Raw genomic sequence first — 21,024 nt, 5'->3', positions numbered from 1 at the left:
CTCTGGCTTCTTTCACAGGTGATTGGGGCCCTCACCTGGTTGTCGTCCGGAGCTGTAATATCCTGAAGTGGGAACTTGAGCTGAAACGCTGGTGCCCCGGCTTGAAAATCCTGCTCTATATCGGCAGCCAGCGAGAACTTCGTGCAAAGAGACAGGTAAGGTACTCCGGAATTGTTGCGTCGCTCAGTGTCTGATACGGGATGGCGAATATTTATATACCGCTTTTCAACAAAAGTTCCCAAAGATATACATAGATATATACATATTACATAGATATAAATAAATAAAAAAAATGGCCCCCTGTCCCACTATAAAATTAAAAATAAACATAAGATAGACACCAGCAACGGCCATTGGAGGGATGCTGTGCTGGGGATGGATAGGGCCAGTTGCTCTCCCCCTGCTAAATAAAGAGAATCACTGCTTTTAAAGGTGCCTCTTTGCTCAGTTAGAAGGGGCTCCCTGTCCCTCAAAGGGCTCACAATCGAAAAAAGAAACATAAGATAGACACCAACAGCCACCACTCAGTGTTCCCTCTGACAGGAATTCCCAGATGTTGTTGACTACAACTCCCAGAAATCCCCAAGCAGAAGCCATTGTAGTTCAATAAAGAGAATCACCACTTTAAAAAGGTGCCTCTTTGCCCATTTAGCTGGGGACTGTACTCTGGTGGAAGGAGGGCATCTAGAATTTCTCCTCCCACTTGCTCCAGAAGTCAGGGTCTGTGCTAAACAGGAAAAAAGTGCTCCTCGCCCTAGTTTTTCTGCCCTGCTTGCTCCAGAGACAGCCCCACCCTTAGGCAGTGGTTGTAGGTAGGTCGTCAGTTTCTTGCCCTGGCTGAATCGAATGATATGTGGAAAGGTGGGGTGATTTTATTTCAATATCCATGATATTACATTAGATTTTTGAGAGTGTAGCAGATATATAGTTAAGTGCCAGTGTAGGAAATTAGGAAGCTGCCTCATAGCAAGTCAGACCCTTGGTCCATCTAGCTCAGTATTGTCTACACAGACTGGCAGCGTCTCTTCAAGGTTTCGGGCAGGAGTCTCTCCCAGCCCTTCCTGGAGATGCTGCCAGGGCTTGAACCCGGGACCTTCTGCATGCCAAGCAGACAATCTGCCACTGAGCGACGGCCCCATCCCCTAAGGGGAATCTCTTATGGCAGATGGCACTCATGTATTCACCCACCCAAATGCAAACCAGGGCAGACCTTGCTTAGCAAAGCAATTCACACTCACTGCTGCAAGGCGAGTTCTCCTCCCCAAAGGCAAGAGATGGACCTGACAGTTGTTTGGCAAAAGCCGGCAGAGGGAAGTACCCAAAGATTCCTGAGAAGTGGTTCTTCAAAAATGAAAAAGCTTTATCATTTAGTTGAAATGAAAACTAAAGCTTTCCTTTAGTTGTCATCCTGCTTATATGTAACTATATTAATGCTGCTATTTTAAAAAAAAAAAGTCCATAAGTCTTATTGTATCTTCTGTTATTTGCCCACTGTTTCTGAGGGCAGTTGTCATACTGTAGATTAGGGCAGGGCAACCCCAACCCTCCAGCTCTTGTTGAACTACAACTCCCATCATCTGCAGCCAAAATAAAGTGTAGCTGGGGATGATGGGAGTTGTAGTTCAGCAGTAGCGGGAGGACCAGGTTTGCCCCACCCTGCTGCAGATCTTTAGATAACTTGACTTCTTCCCTTTTTTCTTTCTTTCCAGGAATGGATGGAGCCCAACAGCTTCAACGTCTGCATCACGTCGTACAAGCAACTGTTCAAAGGCCACCAGGCATTCATGAAAATGCGGTGGAAGTACCTGATCGTGGACGAGATGCAGCAGATCAAAAACATGACAGAGAAGCACTGGGAAGCGCTTTTCAATCTCCGCAGGTTCGAAGCTCCTTGAACCGGGTCTTTCCCCATACCCTCTTGAACCTCCATCCCTCTTGATATACTTTCCATTGATCGGGGTCATTCGTTCTTGCACTGGAAATATCTTCTCTGAGCTTAGGTAAAGGTAAAGTAAAGTTGTGCCCGCGAATTGGTGTCGACTCATGGCGCCCACAGAGCCCTGTGGTTGTCTTTGGTAGAATACAGGAGGGGTTGACCATTGCCTCCACCTGCACAGTGTTAGATGATGCCTTTCAGCATCTTCCTATATCGCTGCTGCCCAATATAGGTGTTTCCAGTACTCTGGGGAACATACCAGCAGGGATTCGAACCGGCAACCTCTGGCTTGCTAATCAAGTCATTTCCCCACTGTGCCATTAGGTGGCTTAGCATCTGTGAATTTGTATGTGAGGGGGGTCTGCTGACAGTGGCCCACCTTCAACCTCCCAGCATAAGTTGGAAGAGAGGTTCATTCAGTTGATGTGTGGCATAGAAACATGCCTTCTACTGAGTCAGACCCTTGGTCCATCTAGCTCAGCATTGTCTACCCAGACTGGCAGCGGCTTCTCCAAGGTTACAGGCAGGAGTCTCTCTCTCAGCCCTATCTTGGAAATGCTTCCAGGGAGGGAACTTGTGACCTTCTGCATTCAAGCAGGCAGGTGCTCTTCCCAGAGTGGCCTCATCCCCTATGAGGAATATTTTACAGTGCTCACCTGTAGTCTCCCATTCAAATGCAAACCAGGGCAGACCCTGCTTAGCAAAGGGGACCATTCATGCTGGCTACCACAAGACCAGCTCTCCTCCTGATGGTATCTGATGGTGATGCTTCTGCAACAGGATATTACAGGCTAAGGCCATATCTCCCTGGGGGAGTGACGTCGTAGCTTGCAGAAGGTCCCAGATTCAATCCTTGGGACAGACTCCTATACTGGAGGTGGGGCTATGGCTTAGCGGTAGAACACCCACTTTGAAGAATGAAGTTCCCTGGTTCAATCCCCATAAGCATCTCCGGGCAGGGCTGGGAGAGACTCCTGCTTGAAACCTCGGAGGACTGCTGCCAGTCAGTGCAGACATACGGTGCGAAATGGACCAAGTGCCAGACTCAGTAGAAGGCTGCTTCTTATGTTCCTACAGAGCTTGGGGGGAAATCTTAGTCTTAGCCCAACTGGTTCTTAAATGAGGAGTCCTCAGCCTTAGGCAGTCCCCAGATGTGGTTGGACTACAACTCCCATCATCCCCAGCCATAATGGCCAAAGGGCGTCGTAGGCCCACATCATCTGGGGACCCAAGCCGTGTTCCATGTAACAAGGATTCCCAGATGTTGACTACAACTCCCATCATCCCGAGCCAAAGGCCACTGCAGCTGGGAATGATGGGGGTTGTAGTCAACACCACCTGGGAACCCCTGACCCAAGGTTGGGAACCCACCTTAAACAGGCTTGACAACTGCCCTACCCCTCTCTCCCCTCAGGGGTAGAAGAAATCTGGGCTCTTGACCAGGGAAGGAAGTGTCTCTGGGTGTTGGCACTAACGTCTGCCATGGGTGGTTTATTATGATCAGGTATGATCATATGGCAGGGTTCTGTGCAGGTGTGTACATGCCCGAGGCTTGCTACCTCATACGGGATTCCTGATGTGACATCTAACTGCGTCTCGAGTGGTGTGTGCGTTCGTGCCTTCCTCACTGATCTGCTAGATCTCTTTTTCCCTTGGTGCTGCCTGGAAGTGTGTGGATAAATACCCTTCCTAGAACCTACCAGCTGATCCAGGTTGTCTTTTCCACAGCCAACACCGGTTGCTCCTGATCGATACCCCACTGCACAACACCTTGATGGAATTATGGACCATGGTGCATTTCCTGATTCCGGGCATCTCCAAATCTTACCTGGACTTCCCTGTGAAGGTGGCCAACGAGGAAAACCAAGATTACTGCCATAAGCTTGTCATCCGATTACACAGAGTGAGTCTTTGGACCTTGCTTTCCCGGAACATGCAGCCGCTCCAGCTTCATGTCAGTCATTTTATGTCACACCGGAAGTGTTAGCATCACTTCGGATTTTCTTCTCCCCCCCACTCCAGATGATCCAGCCCTTTATTTTGCGGAGGTCCAAGAGAGATGTTGAAAAGCAGTTGGCGAAGAAGTACGAGCACGTGTTGAAGTGTCGGCTCTCGAACAGGCAGAAAGTGATGTACGAAGACGTCATCTTGCAGCCGGGGTAGGCGATTCCAAGTTGGTTTTGTGGATGGAGATGTTTGATGCCCCAGAAGGGGCCTATTAAATACAAGACCTGCCCTCTTGGCTGGAACCAGGGCAGGAGACGCCTCCTAGCTGTGTTCACAAGCTGTTTGTGCTCCTGTTGGTTGATCCTGTGTCAAATGAAAGCTAAGTTGGAGGCGAGGAACTAAGTGAGCAAAGACACACCTGTAAAAGTGGTGATTCTCTTGTTTGAGCAGGGGGGGAGCAACTGGCCCTATCCAGCCCCAGCACAGCATCTCTCCAGTGGCTGTTGCTGGTGTCTATCTTACTTTCCTTTTTCAGATTGTAAGTCCTTTGGGGATAGGGAGCCATTTTCTTTATTTATATCTATGTAAACTGCTTTGGGAACTTTGGTTGAAAAGTGGTATATAAATATTTGTCATATTTGTGTTGGTATCTTCTTCCTGTTTGTATTTTCTTTCTTTTTTTGAGATGGATGTATCATCAGGTTACTGCTAGTCTGCTGGTACCTCTCTCTCACTCCAGGTTGTTGAGAGGATCATTGCCCTTTCAGAAGTAGTATTGTTTTCGTTATATAAATATTTGTCATATTTGTGTTGGTATTTTCTTCTTGTTTGTATTTTCTTTCTTTTTGTGAGACGAATGTATCGTCAGCTTACTGCTAGTCTGCCGGTACTTCCCTCTCACTGCAGGTTGTTGAGAGGATCATAAAATTTCCAGCTCTTTCAGAAGTAGATATATTTCCAAAATAGATTACAAGGTCACCATAAGCCTCCAGTGATCTTTCCTCCAAGGGAAACCAGAACCCCTGGAACTTTTCACTGCTTAGAAAAGTAGGGTTGGGGGTGCATGGCATTATTAACATTAGGCTTATTCCCCTGCTAACAGAGCAAAGAGGTTACTTTTTAAAGTGGCAATTCTCTTTATTGAGCAGGGGAGAGCAACCGGCCCTATCCATCCCGAGCACAGCATCTCTCCAGTGGCTGTGGCTGGTGCCTCTCTGATGTTGCTTTTTGAGATTGTGAGCCCTTTGGGTACAGTGAGCCATTTTAATTATTGATTTATATTTATGTAAACCGCTTTGGGAACTTTTGTTGGGATGCGGTATATAAGAGTGTTGACTTAGGACCAGGGAGACCTGAGTTCAAATTCCCATTCAGCCATGAAACTCATCGGCCAGTCGCATATCTCTCAGCCTAACCTACCTCACAGGGTTGTTGTGAAGATAAACATAAGAAACCATGTACTCCACTCTGGGTTCCTTGGAGGAAAAGCGGAATAGAGATGGTAGGATAAAAATAAATGTATATTTGTTGTGGTCATGTGCTAAGCCACAAGCGTACCCTACCTGGATTCTCTCCCCAGCTTTGGAACAAGGTAGAAGGAAAAGCCCTCCTACCTATTTGGGGCTTGACAGACCAGCAAGTTCTCCGCCTCCCACCTTGCTTTTATCTGAATAATCATTTTTTTTACCTGAATAATCATCGTGAAAGCAGCCCTAGGCTTTGGCTTCTATCTGCACAGCACGTGGTGCTGCATCAGAGCTAACTTAGCCTCTCTGCCCGTGATAGGCATGAAATCTGTTTCGGAGGAATCGACCTGGCACCCTTCCCAGTAGGAAGGCAAAGCTGCAACCAGTTTTAAACCCCAGAAAGGCTCGACATATATGGAAATGCCAGAGAGTGACATAGGGGAGTTAATATAGCTTTGTGGTGGAGTAAAACGTATTCTCCCACCAAAAAAAAAATCTGGTGTTTATGTGTTAGGCTTCTTTGCCCTCTCTCCTTTCCAAGATAGTGGATCTGCAAAATGCTGCAGTGAATGATTTATTATTAATTATTATTTTTTTATGGGGAGGGGAGATACATAAGAATAGCCCTGCTGGATCAGGCCCAAGGCTAGGGCTGCTCAACTTTGGCCCTCCTGCAGATGTTGGCCTACAACTCCCATAATCCCTGGCTGTTGGCCACTGTGGCTGGGTATCAGTGTTCCCTCTAAGGTGTGCGCATGTGTGCCTACTCACACATTTTTTTGATGTCAGCTCAGTTAATTTTAGATCCCGCTGAGGTTGAATTGGGAAGGAGCCACCCTGAATGCAGGTGCGCACACACTGCCTTGATACTACTGCCCAGAACAAATCTAATTCTGCACACTGATGAAAAAAATTAGAGAGAACACTGCTGGGGATTATGGGAGTTGTAGTCCCCAAACAGCTGGGGGGCCTAAGTTGAGCAGGCCTGCCCAAGGCCTGTCTAGTCCAGCATCCTATTTCCCACAGTGGCCCACCAGATGCCTCTGGGGAGCCCACAGGCAAGAGGTATATGCATGCCCTCTCTCCTGCTGCTGCTCACTTGCAACTGGTATTGAAAGGCATCGGAATAGTAGCTACGAATATGACAAATATTTATACACTGCTTTTCAACAAAGGTTTCCCCAAGTGGTTTACATACAAAATAAAGTAAATAAATAAAATAGCACCCTGTCCCCAAAGGGCTCACAATCTAAAAAAGAAACCTAAGATAGGTACCACCAGCAGCCACTGGAGGGATCCTCTGCTGGGGACGGATAGGGTTGGTTGCTCTCCCCCTGCTCAATAAAGAGCATGCCACTAAAAAGGTGCCCCTCTGCTCAGTGATCAGGGGTTTGCCTCTTTGCTCAGTTCGCCACCTGCCCTCCATAAATTTATCTATAAGAAACTGATGCTGCAAAACATCTCTACAAATCTACTTGCCAGCTGACCAGCCCCTGCTAACTGGGCAAAGAGGCACCTTTTTAACATGGTGATTCTCTTTATTGAGCAGGGGGAGAGTAACTGGCCCTCTCCACCCCCAGCACAGGACCTCCAGTGACTGTTGCTGGTGTCTTGTGTTTCTTTTTAGATTAGGAGCCCTTTGGGGACAGGGAGCCATCTTATTTATTTATTTATTATTTCTCTGTGTAAACTGCCCTGAGGCATTTTGGAAGGGCAGTATAGAAATCAATCCATCCATCAATCAATCAATCCGTGGTGAGTTTCTCCAGCCCTCTGGAAAGCAGGACACTGAACGCCACACAGATCTCTTCCCCAGAGGCCTCATATCACCTGCCCTTTCTGAGAAGGTCAGAAACAGCTGGAATTCTTCCTGAGCAGTAAGAGCGGGCTCCGTCTCCAGTGCAAATGACAAAAGGCCCACTTCTCTCCTAACCCCTCGGCCTGTGTCCCGGAAAAGGATCTGTGCAAAGAGATCAGAGAGAAAGACTGGTGCCGACTACAAATAACGGCTGACTAGTGAGGGAAGCCTAAATCTGTGCATCCCTGTTTAAGCAAAACTGGCATAGATCCGGTTAGTACCTGAATGGGAAACTGCTTCAGCCTCATGTAAACTGCCCTGAGCTTTCCAAAGAAAATTGGCATACAAGTATAGTAAACTAAGAATGATATGGTGCAGCTGTGACGAAATACAGTTCCAGTGGTGACGAAAGTTTCACAGGGCTCTGTGGCAGGAACTTACGAAGGTACCGTTTTTCTCCCCCCCCCCTCCTTCTTTGACAGAACCCAAGATGCTGTTAAGAGTGGGCATTTCGTCAGCGTCCTTCACGTTTTGATGCAACTGCAAAAGATCTGCAACCATCCCGACTTGATAAATCCCCGGGTTTCCAGCTCCTCTTACGTCTCGGAGGCATTGAAGTGCAGAACGGCTTCTCTGGCCTTAAAAGCACTCGAATGCGACCTTTGGAAGGTTAGTCACTTCTGACAAAAGACCATCCCTTTTGGAGACTATACAGGAGAATCCTGTTATTCGCGGGGGTTCCATTCCACAGGGGGTGAGGTGGGGGAGAGATGATGGAGCATTAGGACTATGGGAATTGGAGTGGGGGTTAGATTCCTGGACTGCCCCAAATTACTGAAAATAGCTGTTTCCACACACCCCAAATCACGCCCCCTGAAGTGCCTGATTTTTTTTTTTTTTTTAATGAGCCATAAAATTGCTCCACAAAACAGAATGGCCACCCCAACCCATGGATATGTGGGTTTAAACAACCCCTACCCCTCCTGGTATTTCCCCCATATACCAAGGTCGGGTGCTAATTCATTTTGTGAGAGGAGTGCTGGTCTTGTGGTAGCAAGCATGACATGTCACTAACTAAGCAGGGTCTGCCCTGGTTGCATATGAATGGGACACTAGAAGTGTGAGCACTGGAAGAGATTCCCCTCAGGGGATGGAGCTGCTCTGAGAAGAGCATCTAGGTCTCAAGTGCCCTCCCTGGCAACATCTCCAGATAGGGCTGAGAGAGATTCCTGCCTGCAACCCTGGAGAAGCCGCTGCCAGCCTGGGTAGACAATACTGAGCTACATGGACCAATGGTCTGACTCAGTATATGGCAGCTTCCTATGTTCCTACCCAACCACGGATATGCGAAACCGCAAGTGCTGGATCTGTGATTTATGAGGTCCTCCTGTATTCTCTATAGCCCTATAAAATGTTGTGTTCAGTGCATGTCCAGTCCGCCTACAGTGTGCAGATACATTTGCACATTGTACTCTGCGCATGTGCAGTAGTGGAATTTCCTACCTGAACTCTTGAGGGGCCTGTGCCCATATTTACATTGAAAATGAACACATGTACTCTAAGCAAGCAGAAAATAAAATAACTTTGTGAGTGTCTTTCTCTGTGACAACCCACAGGAGGCAGACCTGAGCATCTTTGATCTGATTGGGATTGAGAACCGGATGACGCGGTACGAGGCGCAGGTGCTGCCCAAGCAGAAGGTGACCAGGAAGCTCATTGAAGAAATCTACACCTCTCCCCTGCCTCCCCCCAGACCCAACCCAGTCAAGCTGAAGCCAAGCAGGTACCTAGACCTTCTTAAAGGATGCCCTTCCTTTCATTCTGCTGGCAGTTTGAGAGCAAATTCAATTTTTCCTGATATTTTTATTTATTTGGTTAGCAAATTTATTGACTGCATGATTTCCTTAGACTCAAGGTGGTTTACATAAATTAAAACAACAGCAAAGACAACACACACACACTCACACTCACACTCTAAAAGTGGCAGAATAGATAAGTTTTCAGAAGCTTCTTAAAGGACAGAAGGGAGGGGGCATTACGAATCTCAGGAGGCAGGGTGTTCCATAAGGAGGGGGCTGCCACAGAGAAGGCCCTCCCATGACCCTGGGCCCCACATACCTCCCCTGGGCCCGGAACTCTGAGAAGGCCCACCTGAGACGACCTCACAGGGTGGATCAAAGTTGGATGGGAGAAGTGGTCCTGAAGGTACACAGGTGTCAAACCCGGAAGGGTTTTGTAGGTGATAACCATATTGATCAATACAAATGATAGATATTTATATTCTTAAACTGGGTCCGGGTGTTATGATCGTATCATGCCGCTGCTTTATTTACTGCACTGGCTTCCAGTCCATTTCCTAGCCCAATTGAAAGTGCGGGGAAATGCTTGACAAACAAGCAAAAGTTTGCTGGTTTGAATCCCTGCTGGGATGTTTCCCAGAAACACCTATATCGGGCAGCAGCGATATAGGAAGATGCTGAAAGGCATCATCTCAGACTGCACGGGAGGAGGCAATGGTCAACCCCTCCTGTATTCTACCAGAAGAAAACCCCAGGGCTCTGTGGTCACCTGGAGTCAAAATCGATTTGACTGCACACTTTACCTTACCTTTTAACCTTTAAAACCCTCAACAACCTGAGAGACCTGAGACTTCTACTTTTATGAAGTAAAAGACCATCTTACTTCATATGTCCCTACTCAGACCTTAAGATCACCTTCAGAGGCCTTCCACTGATTGCCCCTACTAGATGAGGCGAGGCCAGTGGCAGCTAGGGAGAGGGCCTTTTCGGTGGTGGCACCCTGTTTACAGAACAGCCTCCCCAGTGAGACTCATCTGGCATCATCACTATGCTCTTCTAGAGGCCAGCTGAAGACCTTTTTGTTCACCTTTTAAATTGCTTTCACAGTACTTCTTAAATATTTTTATTTTATTTTTATTTATTTATTCAGTTTATGTACTGCCCTTCCTAAAGTGACTAAGGGCGCTTTACATTTATATCAAAAGCACATAATATAACAAATGAAACAAAAACATTTAAACCAGATTAAAACCCATTGAAATTAAAAATTAAAACTAGATCTCATTAAAAGCCAGGCTAAAATAGATGGGTTTTTAAGGCTCTCTTGAAAGCCTCCAAAGAAGATAATCCTCTCACATCCATGGGGGGAGCACATTCCACAACCTAGGGGTGACAACACATTAACATATTTTGTCTTTCTAGTTCTGCTTTTTAAATGGGTGTTTTAATTATATGTTTCATTTTACTGTTGTATTGTTGTATGAGCTGCCCAGAGAACAGCTTGTTCCGGGATGGCAATATAAATAAAGCTGCTGCCCCCCCCCGCACTCCCCAGCTCCCTTTGGATAATGATTCCTTGAGGAGGAGAGCTGGTTCTGTGGTCGTGAGCATTAGTTGTCCCTTTAGCTAAACCGCGTTCACCTTGGGTGGATGATGGCATGAGTGCCGCAAGATACTCACCATATGGGGGATTGGGCCGTAGCTCAGTGGCGGAGCAGAAGGTCCCCAGGTTCAATCCCTGGCAGCATCTTCAGGTAGGGCTGGGAAGGATTTCTGCCTGAAACCTCGGAGAAGCTGCTGCAAGTCAGTGTAGCCAGTACCGAGCTTGATGGACCTGTAAGGAAGACACCCAGCCCCACTCATGAGAGAGGGGACCTACCTCACAGGCTTGTTGTGAGGATAAACATAACCATGTACACCACTGTGGGCTCCTTGGAGGAAGAGCGGGATATAAATTGAATTAATTAAATCAATCAATCAATCAATAATTAAATATTGCTGAGTGTTGTAAATCTGTTAGCTCGGCTCACCCAGCAGGATTTATAACCCCCTTCAGCACTCCCCGGTGAGTTAAAACAGAAAGCGGCAGCAGAACTGCATAAATGAAAAATAAAAAGCTCACAAAGAAAAACAGTAAATGAATTAAGTCCCCTGATCTGAACTAGGTACCCCTCTCTAATGATAACTGAGTAATAAGTGAAAAGAAAACACAACAAGGAATGAAAATAGCGAAGGACGACAGAAGCAAGGAATTAACAGAAGAAGCAGGAAAACATAAACAAGGCCAACTGGAACTCAGACAAAGTTTAGGAATTCAAATAGCACACTATCTGCAGCTAGTGAAACGTTGCAAACAGCATCTGGCAATTGAGAGACTGCCAAATATATATGGCTCAAGAGAAGCAACAGCCAATCAGGCTTCCCTGAGTCAGCACTTTGGCTTCCTCTCTTGTGATCTCCTGCGCCTGTGTGACTTCCACTGAGCCTCCCTCTTGAGCTGCCTTCTCAAGACAGGTGAAATCCCAGGCTCCTCCCCATCAGAAATCATGTCGGGCAGCTGTTGCGAATCCTCAGCTCCAGAGTCTGGGCTCCCTGCCAAGTCCTGTTGCTGTGCCTCTGAGCCCTCACTTGCAGGCGAATCCTCCCGTTCCTGCTCTGACTCTTCTGAGTCAGAAGTCTGAGCCATGACACCGAGTCACTACTACTACTACTAGGAATATTTATATACCACTCTTCGACCAAAGTTACCAAAGTTCTCACATCGAAAAACAAATAATAAATACATAAGATGGTCCCCCTGTCCCCAAAGGGCTCACAATCTAAAAAGAAACATAAGGCAGATACCAGCAACAGCCACTGGAGGGATGCTATACTGGGGATGGAGAGGGCCAGTTGCTATCCCCCTGCTAAATATAAGAGAATCACCACTTTACAAAGTGTCTCTTTGCTCAGTTAGCAGGGCTTCCTGTTACCTGGCAAGCTAACTTGGGCTTAAAATTAATTTTTAAAAAATGGTGCCCCACTTATGTATGTTTAAGTGGGAAATTGCAGGTGTTGCGATCCCTGTGGGGCTATGTGAACTAGAGGCTCCCCCCACCCCCTTCTCCCAGAGTCAGCCAAACACTCGAGAGGACTTGTAAACAAAGAAAACAATGTATGCATTTATTTAAAAACAAACACACACAGAATAAGCCAGTTCAGGATTTCACGTGTAGCTGTTGCAAATAATATTCGCTTCTTCATGGTTACAAGTTTTTCCTATCACCCAGATGTTTGTAGGTGATACTTGACGTAATCATTACAAGGCTGTTGTTGCCGTGAGATAGCTATAAAGTAGATAGGGGGTATTTGCAAAGACACACACACACACACAAAGAAAAACTTATAACCCCAGTCTTTCTAAAATACCTTTCCTAAGTCTAACCTTCCAAAGCCATATGCCTTGGCTTCCTCCTCTTGGACCTCACCAGAACTTAGATAAGCCCAACCCTGCAATCCCTGACCCCCAGGGACTTACAAAAACTCACCCTGTGAGAACCTGGCAAGACTCCATTGCTCCCCTCTCACCTGAGTACACATGTCTTCTTCCCAGAAGCCCTTCAGGAATCCTCAAGACCCGCCCAACTTGTTAACCGATTGGGTCATCCCTTCAGGTCTACAGACTGTCAATCAAGGAAAACCCTTCTTCCCGGTTGATGTTAGAATTGCTGGCTGGCTGCCCACTAATGGTCTGTCTTCCTCTGTTCCTATGTGGTTGCCCAACCTGCAGTGGAACTATGGATCAGGCCATAGCTCATGAGCATAGCCCCTGTACTGTATGTAGATGGTCTCAAGTTCGGTCCTCGCAGCATCTCCAGGTAGGGCTGGGAGATACTGTCCCTCTAACAAGGATTCTCAGATGTTCACTACAACTCCCAGCATTCCCAGCTGCAGTGGCCTTTGGCTGGGGATTCTGGGAGCTGTATTCAACAACATCTGGGACTTCCTTTTAGAGGGAACACCGCTGGGAGAGACCCCTGCCTGAAACCTTGGAGAGCCGCTGCCAGTCAGTGTAAACAGTACTGAGCTGGATGGACCAAGGGTGTGACTCAGTATGGCAGCTTCCTACATTCTTGCTTTCCTAATGCAACATTTCTCATCTTTCTCAGGTTGTTCCAACCTGTTCAGTATGGACAGAAACCCGAAGGCAGGACTGCTATCTTCCCCAGTGCTCAAGTTCAACGGACAGCGACTGCGACGACGGTCGCTCAAGCGGGGCAAGTGCGAGGAAGGTCTCCGATAGCCACGGTGTCAGCAAACCAAGGTAAGGAAGGGGTTGCTACTCTGGGTTTTTCTCCCAAGTCTCCAAACATCAGTCTGTTCCAATAGCATCCCTTCGCTGCTTTATCTCTGCCCAAGTTATGGCCAATTCTTCCAACCCGAGGAGTGCATCGAGGCTGTGGGTTGAGTGGCTCCATGCCACTGTGAGTTTGGAGCAGCGTGGTTGCTTTCCAGGTTGCCACTTTTAAACCACCCCCACCCCCAATTGGAGTAGTGTGGTAAAATACAGCTGACGTATTCACGCTGGCCAGTGGGTGGCAGAGCATTCATTGGACCTGCTTTGCCATCTGCCGATCTTTGCATGAGTCCAGTCTTAGATAGAGGGATGTGCACGAATCGAATTTTGCGAATCGAGTCAAATTTGTGTCGAATCTGTTCAACCCTGTTTTGGAGCCTTTTTAAAAATCCTTTTTTAAAAGGCTCCAAAACAGTTGTTGACTCAGTTCAAATCAGATTGATTTGAACTGAATTGCCCTTTTCGAGGTGATTCTATTCAAATTCAAATCACCCAGATTTTCTAGGTTCAGGTCAAATCAATTCAAACATCCCTAGTCTTAGGGCATCTGGACTGGTAGACGAGCCCAGTCTACCAGTCTAGATGAGTCCAGTCTACCAGTTTAGGTGCCAGAATTGGCCCTTTGGGGGTCTAATATCATGGTTTTCAAAACGTTAGGATAGCCGCCCTAAGTGGGGAGAGAAGCTTGTCCTTGTCTCACTGTGTTTTTCCACCATTGTCAATGGGTTAGGGGACAGAATGCTGAACGTTTTTGTCTTTCCCCCATCAAAAGTCAGTGCGTAGCGGGCTTTCTCCTTTTAAAGTATTTTATTGTTACAGTCGTAGACCAGCACACAATAGGAACTATATACCATGTTAATAATCATCAGAGACACTGTGAGATTCTACCCCTGACTATTCATTTTAATTTGAGGGCAAGTGAGAACCTCTCCAGGATTTTTTATGGGCCCCCCAAAGACTGGTTCTACCCTCCCCACTCCTGTTTTTTCTATTTTGATCTGATTCTTTGGAGTCCTCTAAGAGTCAGTTAAAGCAAACTGTAAGATGACTATTCTTTTGGGACGGTACCAATGAAGGAGATAGGCAGGAACTGGATTTTTGAATGTTTCCCAGTGGCTCAAGCTCTCTGCATGGGGCAAGTTAGCACGGTGGGGAGAATGGGTCTAGTTTAGCCTGTTAACTGACACCTTAGCTTTCCGTGTGCAAGTAACCTTTTGATGTGAGATGTTTGTCATCTTGGACTACCTTCCAAACCGTGGCTTGGGGGGTTGAAAACAAGCTGGAGAACTGTATGCACCCTTGTAGTGATCAGCCACCCCTCCCCCTAAAGAGTTAACCGGAAGTGAACTCTGTCCTGACTGACAGGTTGGTGAACTCCAGGGCTCAGCCAATCAGCACACCGGGTGGGTGGGACCTAGAGAACTGTTGGGAGGAAGAAGACGGTTCTTTGTGAGAGAAGGACTTGTGGCCAGGAAGGATAGCTGCAGGAAAATGACTCTGCAGATCCTTGAAAGATAGGAGGGCAGGAAGCTTGAATTCTCCTCTGGAGTTTGGTGAATTCAAGAAAAGGAAGCCTCGGCTTTGGTTTTGGGAAGTTTAGGGGGGAAATTTAGTCAGACTTTGGGTTAGAAGTTATATTCCGTGTGTGTGTGTGTGTGTGTGTTGCATATATCTGATACTGTTCTATTATAGTTTACCTACAACCTAATCGAACTAAGAAACAGTAGCCTATGCTCCATACACCTAGGGTGCAGCAAAAGACTGTGTATGCAGTTAAGTGTGCTTTTGCCTTTTCCTACATACCTGTACCTTGCAACTGGGTAACCAAGATTTTTAAAGCGTGCTGCCGCAACATCATTCAGGGTGCTTTTGAAGTATTCTTGAAACCGACTGAGTATTTTTATCTGTAACTAAAAGCTGAGTAAGCCTCAGACAGAAGCAGTCTGTAGTACCTGAATAAAACTGTTTTTCTTTTTGTTCTTTTCTTTTACAAGCCTTTCTGAGTTGGTTTTTAACTGGGGAAAGTGGGGGGGCAAAGTGGGATTTATCTGGTTGAAACGCGTCTCCTCAGGCATTCAGCAGCTATCAGTTTCCTCACCACATGTAGGCTTGCCCATGGAAGATTTTTGTACTTGTCAAAGAGTCAAATTAAGAGAGTTTCACCTGGAGTTCCACCTCAAGCCCAGGGAGGTTCAAGCTCTTTAATAAAGAGGGGTGGCGGTGGCAGCCATTTTTGAACCTACCAAAAATACAGAAGAGAGTTAGGAGAGGCCTAGTCATGCAGTTCAGCAGGAATGATTCTTTCCCTCACGTGAGCTTGCTCTGAGACAAAGGCTTTAATCCGCCACAACCCTCTTCTCTCTCTTCACTGCATTTGCCTTTTAAATGTAACATGAGAATGGGTAGCTGCGGTTAGCGTATGCCTTCTGAACCAGAATTGGAAGCCCACTTTGAACTCTGGTTTGGCAGTCTGTGTCTAGGTCTCGGCTACAAACGGACAACGAAGCTGCTGTACATGAGATGGAAGATTTCCACAATCCATTTCCAATTTTCCAACCCATAGTTCAGAGTGGGGTGCCTGACTTGAGCCCAACAGATGTTGTTTGATTGAGAGCTCTCATCATGCCTGACTATTGGCTGCTGTGGCTGGTGATGATGGGTGTCGTAGTCCACCAACAACTGGATGGCTAGAGTTTGGCCCCCCCAGGTTTAGAGGGCTGTCTGAAATGTACTGTCTTAGGAGGACGGTATCACGTTTATGTGTGTGTGTGTGCTCTGAATATTTTTGATGTGGGGAAGCATGCAGTACAGTCTCTCTTCTGCATTGTCCTGGTAGGACTGTACCATGCAGTGCAGTCTCTCTTCTACATTGTCCTGGTAGGACTGTACCATGCAGTGCAGTCTCTCTTCTACATTGTCCTGGTAGTACCACATACTTTTTTAGAGATTTCAGCCTGCCCTGAAAATAGATGCCTCAGGCAGGTCAGTTTTTTAATCTTGTGTTTTTAGTTACATGGTGGGGAAAGGGGTATTCCAGCCTTTTCAAGGTGTCTGGGTTTGGGCTCATCTCCAACCACCAGAACCCCACGCCCTCGAATACTAATAGCTTTGAAAACCAGCTAATAGCCAGCAAACGTATCTGCCTGTGGCTGCAGCGTGACCTTCCTAAGGGGTGTGTTTTGTATGTGTGTGTGTGTAATGCCCGGACAAGCCTAATCGGTTGTGCATGGAATAACCCTGCAACACAGCTGGTATTTTAGCCCCCGACTGAGTGTATTTGTGACCTGTAGCAACCAGGTATCTCACAGTACCTTTCTTTTTTCTCCCCCCCCCCCCGACTTCAATCCAACTTCTTTTTATTATTATTAAATTAAAACCTAAGACTCTCCGATGCTGTAACCTTCAACCCAGGACTGACTCTAACAGCTTGCACCACCCCACCCTTATTGATTGCAGCCGCCGCCGCCGCCGCCCACTTTCAGACAACCCAGGCCTCCGCCAGTGCTCCGAGACTGCAGCCAGCGGCGACCTTCACGGCAGCAACTAGCCCGGCCCATCCTGCGAAGCCGCGGGGTCAGACCACTGTGCCGGCTGTGCCGCTAGGCCAGGCCCAGCCACAGGCCCCTCCCCACACCATCCAGCAGAGTGTCCTGCCTCAAAGGCTAGTTCTGACCTCTCAGGCCCAGGCAAGGTTGCCTAGTAAGTGCCCCCTCCCCTTTCCAGGTGTCTCCCACCTTTGTGTATATATATATATATATATTTTTTTTTTTACTTTTTTAAACCTCCCCGAGGTTAAGTTATTAGGCACCCTAAAAGTGTGTACAGAATGATTTGTTGTTCTTCCCATCCACCCCCACCACGCTTCCGAGTCACCTCGCTCACTGATTTCCGTTGCCTATGCGACCCGAGAAAATCCAAAATTTTGGATCGGGAAACCAACAGAAATTGCTGTGGACATACATTAGGGGTGTCAACTTAATCTCCTTGTTTTCTGCATGTTCCCTCTGCTGGCCGGATTTCCTTTGGACCTGGAAATTCCCCCCTCACCCCCCACTTTTTTTTTTTTAAAGCTCTCTTCCTGATTCTCTTTCCTTTTTTGAAACACTAACCCCATCCTGCTAAGAAGCCCTCCGGACGCTCTTGGAGGCAAGCTGCAGGTGTCAGGCAGTGGGGCAGGGAACAGCCTGGCTTCAGATTGGATGCGCACCGCCTCCTAGCATGTCTCAAGAACATAGAGCACTGATGTACTAATGTCTTAATCCCTGGGGGTATGAAGAAAACTGCCTTTTTAAAAGCCAAGGTTTCTGCACCCATGTCCAAAGGCTTGGGCAGGAATTTCCTTCTGAAACGTGTTGAGGCACCATCAGCGGTTCACACGGAAACGTTTGATAAATTACTATTATTTCCCACAGTTGACCTAAGACATCCTGGAAGGTACAATTCAGACACAAACGACGATGTTTATTAAACGAAATGCTCGTGTGTCGGGGGGGGGGGGGGGAGGGACTGCAAAATAAGTGTCACCAGCCGTTCTGTGTCCCACGCCAACAAATCTCGACTTCATAAATCAGTATCATCGTGGCTAACTCATAACTTCTAGTCCATAGGGCTGGCCCACACATTTTGGCCCTCTCAAGGGATGAGTGCTCATAGTGATTTTTGATGCCTACCTCCCTCCAGATGGGAAATAGGTGATAGCATTGTTGCACTGACAGCTTTCTCTGTGTTATCACCCCTTCTGTATCCCTCTCCCCAAACGATTAGGGTAAAATTGCAGTCGTTTTTGCACAGACAAGGTTAGGGCAACAATGAACAGATTGTTGTATTTCCTGGAGGAGTCTTTGGAGGACATTCCTGCCAATTTTCATTTCTATTCCAATTGACAACATTGACAAAAATTTATAGTAGTTCTTATGTGTTATTTATTCATTGATTTATTGTATCTCTATACCACCTGATAACTATGGTGGTGCAGCAGGAAAGCATCTTGCCTAGAATGCAAGAGGCTGTTAGTTCAAATTCCCGTTGATGGGCTTCCCAGACTGTGCCTAGTAATACATTTGTAGTCACCTATATTGGGCAGCAGTGATATAGGGAGGGGCTGAAAGGCATCATCTCATACTGCATGAGAGGAGGTACTGGTGAACCACTCCTGTATTTTACCAAGAAAATCACATGGAACGTGATTGCTACGAGTCGACACCAACTTGACGGCACAATCTTTCCTTTCTTTTATGCCGCCTGATATAGAAATCTCCAGGCGATGTGCAAGTTAAAACATAATATAAAACTGTTAAAAATTCATAAAAAAGATTAACAAATTCTCAGTAATTAAGAACATATTAAAATTAAAATTTCAATTAAAAGCCTTAGAAAACAGGTACGTCTTGAGGTTCTTCCTAAAAGCAAACGGAGAAGGAGATGCTCTTATTTCAGCAAGGAGCATATTCCAGAGCCCTGGGGCAAGCACAGAGAAGGCCCAGTCCTGAGTTGCCACCAAACAAGTCAGCAGCAACTGTAACTAGATTTCTCCAGTTGATCTTGATTCAGGGTTCATGATAAAGAAGGTGCTCTCTTAAGTATTCCGGGCCCAAGCTATTAAGGCTATATAGGTAATAACCAGCATTTTGTATTTTGCTTGGAAACATTGACAGCCAGTGCAATTCTTTCAAAATCGGTGTTATATGGTCCCTTTAAGTTGACCCAGAGGCCAGTTTGGTTTCCGCATTCTGGACCAATTGTCGTTTCCGAACTACGTGCAAAGTCAGTCCCATGTAGAATGCATTACAGTAGTCCAAGCCTAGAGGTTACCAGCTTATGTACCATTGTTTTAAGGTCATTTACCTCCAGAAATGGACGTATCTGGTGTATCAGCCAAAGCTGATATAAAGCACTCGTGGCCACTGCCTCAACCTGAGAGTCCAGGGAGAGTTTGGGATCCAGGAGCACTCCCGGACTGCGGAATAGTCCATCCAGAATAGGCAGATCTAAACCATCTCTCAGGTCCTGACCGCCTACAGACAGCACCTCCGTCTTGTTTGGGTTCAACTTCAGCTTATTATCCCTCATCCAGCCCATTATCGCCTCCAGGCAAGCATTTAGGCATTTAGAGTTAAAAACATTAAAGCTTTGAAAACACCAGGACAAGAAAAGCATGGTAAACTACTACAAGCTGAAATTCTGGCAGCTCTGTCGCCTCTTTTTCATCTCTAGGGGTGCAGACCTTAACAGAAATCACAATGAGCATTTGTGTCCTGTCCCCACTCCCCCCCGCCCCCCCCCCCCGATGGTATCAGCCACCACATCTGGCTCATGTACTGTTTCAGAAAGGAAATTTGCTTTGGGTCAGCGAGCACATGAATCTCAACCTACCTCACCGTGCTTGTGAGCTTCTTGGCGTTTCTCGCAACATTCCCACCGCCCCCAGGTTGCTTTTGAAAAGGCAGTGGTTTGTTTGACCTTAACGCCTTTCTTTTCTCTGGTTTCCAAAAGTGTCACATGAGTTTTTTCAGGTCGCTCTTGTCGCTCTTGTTGCACACCTAAGTGGGTGGATAACATCTCTCTCTCTCTCTCTCTCCCTCTCTCTCTCCCTCTCCCTCTCCCTCTCCCTCTCCCTCTCTCTCTCCCCATCCCTAAAATATACTTCTATATGACACTTCCCCCCTGCTCTCTGTACACGTAATTCTGCATGGGGGCGGCTTCGGCATCCGTTTTACTAACCAAAACAAGACAAGAGGAGATGTGGGAGGTGACCTTCTTCACACCTGTTTCTTACTTGCAGGTGGCGAAGTGGTCAAAATAGCCCAGCTGGCTTCCATAGCGGGGACGCAGGGCAGAATCGCGCAGCCAGAGACTCCGGTGACTCTGCAATTCCAGGGGAACAAATTTACCTTATCTCACAGCCAGCTCCGTCAGCTCACTGCCGGACAGCCATTACAGCTGCAAGGTATTGCACTGACCCATTTCAAAGTCGAGCCTCTTTCCTCTCTCCACTCCCTCAATACCATCATTGCACTTGGCATTTTGATAGCGTTTGGCAGAGCACTTCGCAAAGCTAATCTACATAATTCATGGCAACAGCCCTATCGGGTAGGTATACACATGGGAGCAGTGTAGTGTAGTGGTTAGAGCAGGGGTACACAGCTGAAATACCCCAGTGGGCCGGAACCAACCGCGCCCTGGCATGCTAAGGCTGAAGTCACTTTTCAGTGCACCATTACATTAAAATTAATTATTAAAAATATTAATGAAAGCACTTATTAGTTACTTATGGATTTTCCCCCCTATCAAGGGAAGGGACCCATAATTTTAACCAGGGACAGTGGCCATAAAATAGGTCCTGTCCCTGCTCAGTCAGTGGGACAACTGGAGAGCATGCCAGTCCCAAACAAATACTATGTCCCCATCTCTCCCTCAAGCACAGTTGTGTTCAGGCTGCAAGCCTAGGCATCTCTCTCAGTTTAGCCATCCTCACTGGCTTGTTCTGAGGAGAAACATAACCATCTGTACCACTCTGGGCTCCCTGAAGGAAGAGTGGGATGTCAGTGTCAAATTAAATCTCCATAAATATTAACTCTGTAATTCAAGGAAGGATTCTGAGGGTACTTGACCCAAAATAGAAATAAATCTGACCCAAGGACGTTGGAGGGTTTGCATTGTGTGCATTCACAATTACAATTAATATTAATCATCATCATCAAAATCCCATCAAAATTTAAAATTTGAAAAGGCCTGAGCAAACA

The 21,024-nt window shown here is 46.8% G+C and overlaps 1 protein-coding gene across 16 annotated transcripts in view; it reads left to right on the top strand.

Moving 5' to 3' along the window:
- The window catches only part of EP400 (E1A binding protein p400), an 84,290-nt gene that overhangs the window by 30,607 nt on the left and 32,659 nt on the right, over window positions 1-21,024 (top strand). For 15 of the 16 annotated variants that reach the window (XM_053280244.1, XM_053280242.1, XM_053280243.1 and 12 more), the window contains 9 exons: window positions 19-155; window positions 1,710-1,879; window positions 3,665-3,839; window positions 3,959-4,095; window positions 7,630-7,816; window positions 8,764-8,930; window positions 13,095-13,249; window positions 16,739-16,981; window positions 20,064-20,228. In XM_053280244.1, the coding sequence (XP_053136219.1) occupies window positions 19-155; window positions 1,710-1,879; window positions 3,665-3,839; window positions 3,959-4,095; window positions 7,630-7,816; window positions 8,764-8,930; window positions 13,095-13,249; window positions 16,739-16,981; window positions 20,064-20,228 (1,536 nt within the window). The remainder of the gene's footprint in view (window positions 1-18; window positions 156-1,709; window positions 1,880-3,664; window positions 3,840-3,958; window positions 4,096-7,629; window positions 7,817-8,763; window positions 8,931-13,094; window positions 13,250-16,738; window positions 16,982-20,063; window positions 20,229-21,024) is intronic. The other variant, XM_053280245.1, reaches the window with a different exon arrangement.

This window comes from Hemicordylus capensis, chromosome 15 (genome assembly GCF_027244095.1).
Source record: "Hemicordylus capensis ecotype Gifberg chromosome 15, rHemCap1.1.pri, whole genome shotgun sequence".
In the NCBI taxonomy this organism is placed as follows: domain Eukaryota; kingdom Metazoa; phylum Chordata; class Lepidosauria; order Squamata; family Cordylidae; genus Hemicordylus; species Hemicordylus capensis.
This window is presented reverse-complemented; position numbering and strand designations above follow the sequence as displayed.